General features: G+C 46.2%; 1 protein-coding gene across 1 annotated transcript in view; it reads right to left on the reverse strand.

Annotated features, from left to right (window-relative positions):
• The window catches only part of LOC128301558 (frizzled-4), a 35,578-nt gene extending 24,273 nt beyond the window's left edge, over nucleotides 1-11,305 (reverse strand). Inside the window, exon 1 of the mRNA XM_053038108.1 lies at nucleotides 10,276-11,305. Coding sequence (XP_052894068.1) covers nucleotides 10,276-11,183 — 908 coding nt within the window. The 5' untranslated portion in view covers nucleotides 11,184-11,305. The remainder of the gene's footprint in view (nucleotides 1-10,275) is intronic.
• Between the last annotated feature and the right edge of the window lie 884 nt (nucleotides 11,306-12,189).

The following is a 12,189-nucleotide window of genomic DNA, read 5'->3' on the forward strand; positions in this document are numbered from 1 at the left end:
TACTACAAAAATGGTTCGAACCAACGAACATTACCGAAATTGTATCTTATCTTTTTTGCCAGAAGGCGTTCGCGCGCGTACTCTCGTGTTTGCGTTTCGGTGAGGATCCTTTTTTGGTAACGTGTCTCCTGTCGCTCGTGTCCATTTGCAAACAATATTTCCCTGATTGTGGTTATTCCCTTTTTTCTTCTTGAAGGAAAGCTTCAACATTTGGGCATACAATTTCTAGCGGTCTCTCGGTTCTTTGATGGTCTATCTCAAATGAAAGACAAAAAAAAACACTGAAAAGTCAAACCGTTCGGGCAGAGGAAACGCGATAAAAACGAATTGTTTTCCTTCCACGAACCGCTCAGCCCATCTTATGACACTTTGCGTGCATTGTTGGCTCGGGTCACTAAAACAAACAAATGGGTATGTCCTGCAGGATGCAGAAAAAGTTCAAAGGGCCGTGCTTTTGTGTTTTGTCTTACTTCGTTTTTTGCTAGCTACCTGCACAACTCTATGTTTGAACGATTCCCGCTGAAACGAAACCTGCTGTGCCCATCCTTCATCCGCCTGTCCTTCCGATCTATCGCACCATACAAATTTAGACACTCTGGATGGATTAGGTTCACTGGACAGCAAAAAGTGACCGTGCAGTTCGACCTGCCTGCATGGACGGATATTTGTCGTGCTTTACCCTCTTACCCTTAATCCGAACAAATCGTTCGACGCAATAGCGCAAACACACCGTTCAGCTAACTCCCGCCCGAAGCCGGAGATATGATAGACTGCCCTTTGAAGCGTAGCACACCGGAACCTAACACCGGAGCTTAAGACTGCCGACAGCACGTCGCCACAGCACGGGAACACAACCAGGCTTCCCACCATATTGCGTCACAAGGAAGAAGCCACCCGAAGTATCGAAGGTGTCAACGGCAGCTTGCAAACCAGACAGTGGATTGCTCGGTGTCCAATGTCGGTCGTTTTGCCTCACCAAGGAAAGGGTAAGCAAGCATGCACAAGGTTTATAACACCCGCTCGATAAGGTTTCTTTCAAGGTCCAGTGCAACCTCCTTCGGCTCTCCTCGGCTATCTGCGTGTATGCAAACGAAATAAATAGCAACCAAATACAGTGTATCTTTGCACGCCAATAACTACAGCACCAATTTCGTTACAGCACCTTCAGGTAGTTCTAATTCAAAACATAAATCGACTAACCCGTTTCGAACCGTGCTCGGCGTTGAAGCTGTCTCCGAAGGGTGGTGGTAAGCAACCTGGCAAATTTTTACACGTTAACAAGTCCGGTACTTACACGTATCTTGGCCTCGGGATGGTAAGAGGCACACTTAACAACCACAAGATCCCGTCAACTCTACACCACTCCGTACGAACTCGACGTGCACGAAGAAAGGTGCCCGCAGGGGGTAATATGATACTAACCTTACCAGCGTATTCGCTTGAGTACCAGCGTCGGTTGAATAGTACGACATGCAAAGAAGCAAAAAGGGAGCAGTAAATCTTGTCCATCCAATCGGCAGCAGTAACACCTAGGCCGTGCTATCGTATGCCACAGCGTGTCTTCTGGGCGAACGACGCGAAATGCAGGAACTGCCAACAACCCACCAAGATGCAGCAGCTCCCCACAATTCCCGGGACGCTTACAACCTTGGCACATTATTTCCAGCCAGTTTGCCGATCGGCTACGATTATTCTCGTTCATGCATAACGAGAGTCATCCGTCAAACCACTCCATGACACTTGGAGGCGAATGGGCTAAAAACCCTCCGGCTTCGGTCGATCGAAAGGTGCAAGTTTTTGCGCTACACCACACCGCATGGAACTGCTCGATCGCTGCTGATAGTTGTCGATCAAGGCAATCATCATCACCATCATCATTTCTCTTCGCCTTTCAGCATATTTATGCTGCTGCGAGAGAGAACAAGTTATAAGATATTCTTTTGCGATGTGCCGGTTTTATTCTGTCGTTGTTGTCTTTATTGCTGAGTTACTGTGTCGACGACCCTCTTCAAACATGCCACCGGACAGCGACACGAGTTCCTTGCTAGGTGCAATTAGCGCGGGAACGCTAGTATGTGTGTGTCTTTGCGATCGTGCTGCTCACCCGTACCAGCCGATCACAAGACTCGAAATAGCGAAACTCCCCCTTAGCACTTCCCAACCCGAGGGAAGGTTGTAAAACCCCATTCATCCTACCCCATTGCCTATACCGATTAAAAATAGAGAAGCGCACGGAAACGAGCCCGTAACGGCTCCCTGCCGATGGCTATGGTCCGGAACCGGCCGTCGTTTATAACCTCCATTCGCCGGCTCACCAAGTAAGACCTTTTTCGAAGGTTTTATAATCTGCATCGCACAATGATTGAATTTGGTGCAGTAAACGGGTATTGCGAATAGCCTGGCCCTGCCACGGGGTACCCGTGGCCCTGCCAGAGAGTCGCACAAGTTTCGCTTGAACGGACGCTACCTTTTGATCGCTACTGGGGTATGCTATGACTCGCGAGATTTCGTTTCGTTTTTTGTGATATTCCGCTTTAGCTAACAAGCAATTAACGAGCCACTTTTGGATGGAAGATGATTTATCATCTTCTCAGTATGATGGTATTAGTTAACCGGTTAAAGGTCCTTATATATATGAATGTTTTCGTTCCACTTCAAACAGTGAGAAGTGAGAAGTGATTTCGGCTCGAAACTCAAATAAAAATGACACTCATCTTAAACATTTACACATTTTTTACAGGAGCGAAATGGTTTACAAAACCCTTTTTTAGCGTTATTCCTAGCTTACTGTAAGCTACTATTTACACGAAGGAAACCATGTCGAACAGGCCTAATGCAAAGAAGAATTCCAGATTCCTTGACTTACATTTCTCGCCACGCAACGGTGTGTGGACACCTTAACACAATACAAACGATTTAAACGACAAGCGACAAACCGCTTCACGCGATCCATACCCGGATCCGCAAACAGAAGAGTACACTCTTACACCACGGAGTGAATGAGGTTGGTGAGGATGGTGAGTTCGAACAAGAAAACCATCACAAGTACCCCATTATCGGTAGAGTCGCGGGATCCAGCCATGCCATAACCAGGTAAGGTACATATTTGACCAATTACTCAAATATTGATCGGCAGCGTCGGCAGCAGCAGTAACGAAAGCATCCGGTTGGACCGAGCACCATTCCAGTAGCGCTTTCGCTGCATACCCGGGATAAAAGTAACCCAATGTTTCTCTGTCCATACATTCCCGTACTCCAAGCTAAATACAGCTCACCTTTCAACACCCATTACAAGATGGGATGGGCACAGGAAAAAGGGAGCCTCGAAGGCCCACGGCTTGTTTGCACAGAAATCGAATTCTGCATCTATGTCAATAGGCAGCTACACAACACTCTTGTACCGTGTCCGTTCGGGTAGCAGTACCACCGGAAGATCGGAGCCCACAACAGCAGCACCAGCGACAAACAAACAGCTTCCCAGCAGCACAAGCATCGTTCGGCTGGTAAACAAGCGCGATGGGAGCGACGCGAGTGCAAGGAAATTGTAAATAAGATGGCTTTTCACAAATACACTTTTTAACGGCCCACTAGCCACACAAACGAGCTGGGAAGATCGATCTTCGAGGCCGGTCAGCAGTTTCAAACAACGCGATCCAGTTCGTCTGAGATCTTCGAAATCTCACAATCCGCTCCGTTGGGGACTTATCCGACATGAAACTTCGACAGCCGCTAGCTCCATATGATCGCAATGCTCTGCGCTCTGCCCGAAACGCGCAAGGCGGCTTAAGCGTTACGCGGAAAGTTGATATAGATCGAGTGCAAGCGAGTACAATTAGTGGTACTGTAAATTAGTTTACGTCATGATACTTGCTTGGGTTGCGATCATATATAGTATACAACCATGAAAAAAATTCTTTAATAGAAGTTGTTTAATTATGTTGTAAACGAGATATTGAAACCTCATTGACATTTTTTTTACAATGACTCCAATCGAATACTCCAAAATTGAGATGAAAATTACTTGTAAGAGTTTTCCAGAAGAAACCAGAGATCTCTGTAGAACTTCCGGAGTTGTCGAGGAGTTTGTGAAGTTAATTTTGATGGTAAAATATTACACTTTTTCATAGTGAAGCTCATTGTAACGTTTCACAACACCAACTGTCTAATCTCTTACCCGATCACTACATGCAACCAAATTTCATCGAAGCATACTGAATGAGAGCGATTGATTGGCTAGCTTTCGCCGTTTCCATCCAATATCTGGCCTGTCCATTCCTTCAAACCCCCAATCAAAAGAATACAGACACCTTCACGATCCAAAACTCCAACTGGGCCGCATTCGAACACTCAAGATGTGGCGCTTTTCTCCCGAGTTGCGGCACGCCATCCATCATGGCCGCAACTCGATGAGGCCGACCGCTTCTCGTCAGTCTCGTAACGAGTTGGCAATTATGGTGTGGTTGTTTTCGTAATGATTCAAAATTTCACCCACCCCGGGGATGAGCAGGACGAGCAGACCACGCTCCGTCTTTACGTTGTGGTGCGCTCGTTAGCGAATGTTAGAGCTTCTACCGTTTGCTTTACCATTCCTAGCGAGTGCTCAAGCCTTTTACTCTTTACGAAACGCATCTTTTTGGCAAATCGGTGTTTACTTTCCACTGTACGTATGTACTGCATACGTACATTGAACTATAATAGGTGGGTAAGCGAGTTCGAAGGTAGATGAAAGCAGATGAACGAATAGACCAAGCAACTGCTATTAGATGGTTGTACACTGCACTCATTACGGTGCACTCGAAGATTAGCAACTGTGAATGGTAACCTTAAGTTGGTACAAGAAAGCAAATGTCTTCTCCTGCTAATAAGCCCTACAGAGCTGAGTCTGGTTCATCAACCGACGCTAGTCTGTGACGAAGTGAGCAACAAGGCTTCTAAATCTATGGGAACAAACTGCACTTAATGGTAATGCATTTTTCAAAACTCGCACAGTTCTTTCGACGCATCGACGCGAACACCGCGTCGCTTTGATTAATACCAAACAGATAAAAGCAGCGCCCATATGCTCTTGCGTTACTCGACTCCACCCTTCCTGCGGCGAATAGAAATCATGTTGAAGGATGATAGAAAGATAGAAGACCGCACTTATTTTTCCATTCCAACACTTGATCCTTATCGCGCTCCATTGCGGTGACAGTGAAGCGTGAAGCGCACCCGGCCGGGAAAACCCTGCTGTTCTGCTATCGACAATCAAAATTCTCACTTCATTTAAGCTAATTTAAAACCCCCAGCAAAGCGAAGGGTTGGAAGTTGGAGTCGCAGCACATGTGAAGTGATTATTTATGCCAACTTCCAAGGAGCCGAATGGCATCCGGTTTCCGGGGAAACGAACGACTGTTTCGTCGTAACAGAGCGCTACGTTTATCCGAAACTGACGAGACAACCGAACTTGATCACACTTGTGGCACACCAAGGCCCAGAGGGCTGTTAAGCGAAGGACTCATCGGAGCAAAAACGTTAAAGTATCAAATTTCCTTCCCGAAGCACGGAGAGGATGGAAAACACCAGAAACACAAAAAAGAAAACAACCAATGTGAACAAATTATACTTTATTTATTCTAATTTAAAAACCTCATCATACGGCTACGCTGCGGGATGCTCGGTTCTGCATCTGAGGACCGCGAGCGTCGGCTTCAATATTTGTCCAACGCTAAAAAGGAACATTTAAATGTACGAAACAGCAAGGAAAAACAAAACAAATCCCGACAAGCGAGAAATGAGTTAGAAACGAAAGTATCCAAGAATGAGACACAAGAAAACGCAGACTGTACAAGAGTGGTTTCTCTTCCCTGCACATGTCGGTTGATTTGGGTGTCTAGAAAAAAAAGGGACTGACGACTGCGTATATTTAATTGGAAAAAGCCACTAAACAAGCTGGCAAGCCATCCTGCGAAGAAAGACAACTTGAACATGCTTTGGCAGATGCTTTTGGATAATGACAACGTGAGGGTTGTTTTCTACGACCTGCTGTGTCTTCTTTAGTTTCCGTCATACACAGGAAAGTTAATAAACGATTATGGAATTATCGCAATCTATAATTATTTTAGTAATATTTTAACTATTGAAATTTAAGCCAATTTTGTTTGCAATACAATAGCAAAAAATTAAATATCACTTTCCATTATCGCATGCGCGAAACGAATATATTTATAACACAATAAAATGTTCCAAGGGGCAACATTAAAATATTCAATCGCATGTTTTTCACTAAACGAGCAGAGAAATTAACGACTGCAAACGACATTCTGACTCCTCCAAAGCTTCCACACTAGCACTAATACGATCACGTGCGATCGATTGTGCTATCTTGTATATTCTGCAAGATCATCCGAGCGGTTTCTCCACTCGTGCCCCATTCCAAATGTCATTCTTAATCGAAGTCGCCACAACCTGTCCATGTCGCAGGAGAATGCCACGACACAAAAAAATACACTAACAACACCGAACACCGCAAATGGTGCCGCTAAATGTTCATAAATCTATCAAATAAATTATTTCCTTCACGATTACCATCCCAACATCTCACCACCATCGGGTGAAAGAAGCACGAGTGACAACCATTTCGAAAGAAAAGCATGTATCGAACGGAAGACTCCACTGGGCGGTGATGACACTTTATTTACGCGTTTTATGGGACTTTGATTTTCGGCAATTGATGAAACCTGACACCGCGCACCACTCAACACACCATCCGGCGATGGACCGAATATCCGTGAGTGGATTTCGTCACCGGAACTCCAAGCCGTTCCATCAACGGGAGGTAGCATTTGCGGGAAAATAAAATAAAAAGAAAACCCCCGAACGAATAACTAATGATCGTTAAAAGTGGTGACATACAATTTTCCTCGCGACGTGATTTACTGCCCACCCTGTCAAGGGGAGATGTTCCGTAAAACGCGAATGTCAACCAGAGGAACCGAATACTTCATCTCTGCGCTAACCGGTCAAGCGGTCAAGCGACTGGAATGTCCGAAAGTAAATAGTCCCCAGTCGCGAGGGAGACACCCGAGTCAGTTCCTCCCTGTGGCGTCGGACAGGAACGATGGACGTAAATTAACATAATTTATCGACCGTTCTAGGCGCATAATTTCGTGTCGCCAGGCTTTTTTCCTGCCCCATTCTTAGGTCGCTTAATTACGAGTACGCGTAACCGGGGAGGGAAACCGCGGTGTGGAAACACACTAGAGAAAAAGAGTCGTAAAAAGCGAACATAAAGGTTTGAAAAAATAACTTCCCAACCCTGGAACGATGATGCTGATCATTAGGAAGTAAATGATCATCTTGTCATTTTCGAGTGTGTGCCGTCTATGTCGGGTGGTGGAAATTAATCACATTCACTCGCTCCGGATGAACTGATTTTCGGCCATCATTCTGTTCATTATTCTAACCACCTTTGGTAGATAAGTAAGTAACTAGTATCATCTTTTATAACGTCTTTACAGTTTTCAGCGTATACAAACCTCTGATTGTGCTGTGTTTTAAAGGGCCTTAAACTCCAACATGGGTATGGGCGTCTTTCATTTCATTACGCTTTCATAACATCACCGCAAAACTACTTGTCAAACAGAAAGCGAATCTTGTTCGAATGGCGATCGATTGAGCATTCCTAATGTTACCGCGATGGAGCGCTACACAGCTGAACAGCATACCGCTGTGTTCGATTATTCGCATCGATCGGTTACATGAAAGGCGTATGGAGAGAAAACCCATTGCCGAAAAGGACAACTATTTACCCAGGCACTTCACATCACCCGGCAAGGCGGAAAAGAAATCACATCACGTACCACCGTTCACCGTCCGGTGTTTTGGGGCACCTCGATCGATTCGCCTTTGCGGTTGTGTTTTTCTTCATCCTGCCCACCATTCAATCTGATTGAACCATCCGTACGGTGCAGAGCGTCGATTATTAGTATTCCCGACAGGTTCCCGTACCCGTACCAAGGTGTGGACGGTTCACAAGGAAGAGCTGGAAATAAAAGCGGTTCCAAATCGAAACAGATCTGTAGCTTTTACGATCTCACAAACAAAAAAATACCACAGCAAACATGCAACAGCGAACGAACGCAGAATGAGCCTCTTGATGAGAAGATGATTATCGCACAAGAATTGGGAATGTGCGCGTGTTGCATGTGTTGGTGTGCCTTTACGCTTTATGCTGCACGATCCAAAAAAAACGCCGAGAAAAAGGAAACACGGACTGGGAGGGAACAACACTCCTGGCTTTCCTCCGGGTTCTTCGGACCAACCTCACGAGGGCCACCGTCAGCGTGCGGCTAGTACTCAAATGCCGAACCTGATCGATCTACAAGCTTGTTAGAAAGCTCGATTAATGGAGCCTCCTTCATCGGGCACCACAGAGAAGCTCGTTCGTTCGTGGCTCGCGCTCGAACCTCCTAATGAGAAGCTCGCACAAGGGTCTATCAATTACGGTCAGCCATCATCGATCCCACTGCCAATCCAGATCGGACCGGCACTAAAACTCTGACGGGTAACGTTTTTTTTTTAATAATTTCAGAATTCAGCATCGATCAGCTTGTTTATGAGGAAGTGTACAATTATCCCTTCTGGACCTCGCGGCAACCCGCACGTCTGTGTAAAGCCATCCGTACACTAGCCTCTCCGATTCTAACTCTTACCGTCATAGGCTCAATTTTGTGTTTGTTTGAACAACAAATTGCCCTCGGGATCCCACTACCCGTAGGCTGCTCACTGTTCATGAGGCAAATTGCATACAACAACGGTAGCAGCCCCTCACGAAACCCTGTCCAATTTCTACCTTGCTTCTCATTCTTAGTTGGAGATCCCGTATGATCGATTTCCTTTCTCCGCCTTCCAGCAATTCTACGCAATCGATCGCCACGATAGACGGATCGCAACGGAACCATGGATCACACGATCACCGCACGTAATCAGACGTCCAAATTTACCTCCTAATGAGACTGGTTTCAACCTCCATCGATCCGACGTAAAAGCACTGAAATCGATCGAAATTAGCCCAATCGTTTCTCCCATTATCCACGTTGTAATAACAATGTATTTGAGCGCCTGTTCCGCAAGCAAGGCTCAACCTGCGCCCACACCAAACATAAATCGGATGTGATTAGCACAACAGTTGAGACGACATGAGGGTTGGGTATGCAAGAGTTGGTGGATGCATATCCCGCGCACAAAATTTAAGGTCCCGTCGAATCGACACGGTATGCAATTGATTGCCGGTGTTTGATTGCGTACTTAATTGGGTTTGTTGATCATTTGTGGCCGGTAAGATCGCTAAGGTTCGAGGAATCTCATCCGGATAGATTATGCTGATTATATCCGTTGATCTGGTGCTGGTAATTTGCCAGAAGATTACGCAAATTTCTAGACCAATAATTACCCAAAGGAAGAAAAACAAATAATGCTCCCTGTTTTGAACAAATGCTGCACATTAACGCTGTGTGATATTGATCACAGAACCCATATTCTTGATTCCCTTCGGCAATACTTTTTCAAGTAACATAAATTCTTGTTTCTTAAAAGAACATAAAGCTCCTCACATCAACTCTAATATGACGAGTAAATACAGAAAACCCTGGGATACCGAGAATTCAGAAGCTATTTCTATTAAACCCCAGGTGTCGTAAAATTGATCATATACCCATATATTCCAGTAGCTGATCTTCCAGCTTCTCTGACCATGAAGATCTGCGCAGGTAGACCGTTCAGAAAGAAACCCTCCGCATCAATACGACCATAAAAAAACCGAGTTCCAGGAAACATCCGAATGGATGATACCTTTCTGGCACACTTACATTCTGCCCAACTTTGGAAATCTTCAAAAGCGGCGCATCTTTGTACAACTGATGTTTGTCATGCCATAGGGTTGGTAATGATTTTCCCCGAGCGCTGTTACCTAACAAATGACAGTTGTCCAATTTGGAAAATAATGTTTCTCGTCCCCCGAGGGCTTCTCAAAACCTGGAGAGGTTATGAACCCAGTCAAACTCATAATTGACTGCAAGCTTACGTACTCCGTAAGCGCTAGAATGTGTGGCGAACGGGGTACACCTTGCAAAAAGGGTTGTACCATCACCACCACAAACCGAACGCCTCGGGGCGTAATCTTGTCTGGTTAGTTCACTTTTGGCCCCAGCGAACCAACCAAACCAAACAGATAATTGGCTCCAATTCTCTTTCCGGTTTTTGTGCTACAATTGTAAACAGTTTTTCGCAACTTACCAAACAGCTGCCGACAGGCCGAAGTAGTACCGCAGCAGGAACGTGGCCGCACACGGAGCCGTTGACAGGCCGTCCGTGAGCAGCAGTGCAGTGCCCGGAAGTTGCGGATCGTACCCGCAGGCCGTAGCATTGCGCCCTGCCAACCACCGCACAGCCCAACCGACCGTCACCAAACAGTGGCTAATGACTAGCGGCATCAGGCTTTTGTCCCACCGCTTGGTGGACAGGATTAGACACAGGGTGGCCACGATCGCGGTCCCTAGCGCGGCCACACTCCACGAGGTCAGCCACACCTCAGCGAAGTGTTTCTCATTCTGCTCGAACATGATGTCCGCATCGCACAGTGGCGCACATCGCCCGGATCTGTTCAGCTGAATGTACAGGTTGGAACGCTGCAGGCCCTGACAGGATGGACGATCCGATACGAGCACGTCGCCTTCTGCCGGCTCGCCCGGTCCTTGCATGCACATGTGCTCGTGGTTATTCTCCTCCGGGAACCGATTGCAGTCCAGCGCCGATGGCCAAGGAAATCCGAACCCCTGCAGAATTGGGTGACACCGACTCTTCACCGTATTGCAGAGGCTCCGGCACGGCCCAATAGGCATCGATACCTTGGGCGTACACATGGGCACGTAGGTGGCGCACAGAAAAAACTTTAGCTGCTTGCTGCAACCGAACTGGATCAGCGGAAAGAATGTTTGCAGCGTAAAGTTAGCATCCGACTGGAGCTCATGGCCGACGATGTTTGGCAGGGAAGTTTCATTGTAACCGATGCCCCGACATAACTCAATCCGGATCGGTTCGCAGGTCCGTTGACTCGAGAAATCGGTGTTGGTGCTGAATGCAGGCAACACTGCCAACAGCAGATAACTCACGATCGCTAAACACACTCTTGACAACCGTGCCATTTTGCCACCTGTTGTTATCTTCCACTTTTCGTAACAACTCCGTAAAACTCCTTTAAGTTTTCACTCCTCTCGCTTCGCGTTTTGCTCACTATGTCGTCAGATATTTCACGAAATTTCCAACCAACCGCTACTCCGCTACTGCTAATTGCATTTCCGAAACGGTGTACTTCACCCAAACAGCTCCATCATGAAGAAGAGTTCCGCTAAATGGTTCCCTAGCATGGTAACGATTTACGGAGCTGGGTCAGTCTGGAGATCCCGCTAGCCGTCCGAAGGGACTCGTTAGTATCGTTGGCGCGCCGCTTCACGTGCAGGGTCTTTCACGTCGCGGACACTGTTATTTCTAAAAAACTCTGGGCGATGCAGACGACCTACGAGAGGGGGGTTCTTTCTTTCTTTCCTTGCCTCTTTTCGTCTGGGTTCGGGATATTTTATGATGTTTTTCTCTTTCTTCACGTTACCAAAGCATCATCCCGCGGGACCACTTTTAACAACAACAAGAAAAAAAAGGAACGGAGTCTAAACGTGTTCCTTTACCTCTCGTGAACCCGTTTTCTTTCGGACCCTGGCATTCGTTCCACACCGCGTTCTTGCACTAGGTATTACGATTTTCTGTTTACACTTTGTTTCGCGCTTCTCGTACCTCACTTACTTATTCTCAGCGATCTCGCGTTCTCACTTCTCACTGTGGCTCACTCGATCTCGCGGAGTGTTGTTTTTATGTTTTATTGTGAAAAATTGTGAACACTTTTAGACTCTTTTACACTTCAATGAGCCACCTGTTTTGTTGCAACAATAATCGTAACACTAGTGTTCAATCGAGAACATTACACAAAACACCAGCAACCGATGAATTCTGCAAGTGCAAACCGAAGGTAAACGTAAGGTACAAGCCTGAAGGCAAAAGATCACCAACCCAGATGGAAGGGAACAATCATGTATAATAATTTAAGAAACAAACGTGCCATAAAAATACACACACCATCTTTTCTTAACACACACATAC

The sequence above is a fragment of the Anopheles moucheti genome, chromosome 3, assembly GCF_943734755.1.
Source record: "Anopheles moucheti chromosome 3, idAnoMoucSN_F20_07, whole genome shotgun sequence".
NCBI classification, from domain to species: Eukaryota; Metazoa; Arthropoda; class Insecta; order Diptera; family Culicidae; genus Anopheles; species Anopheles moucheti.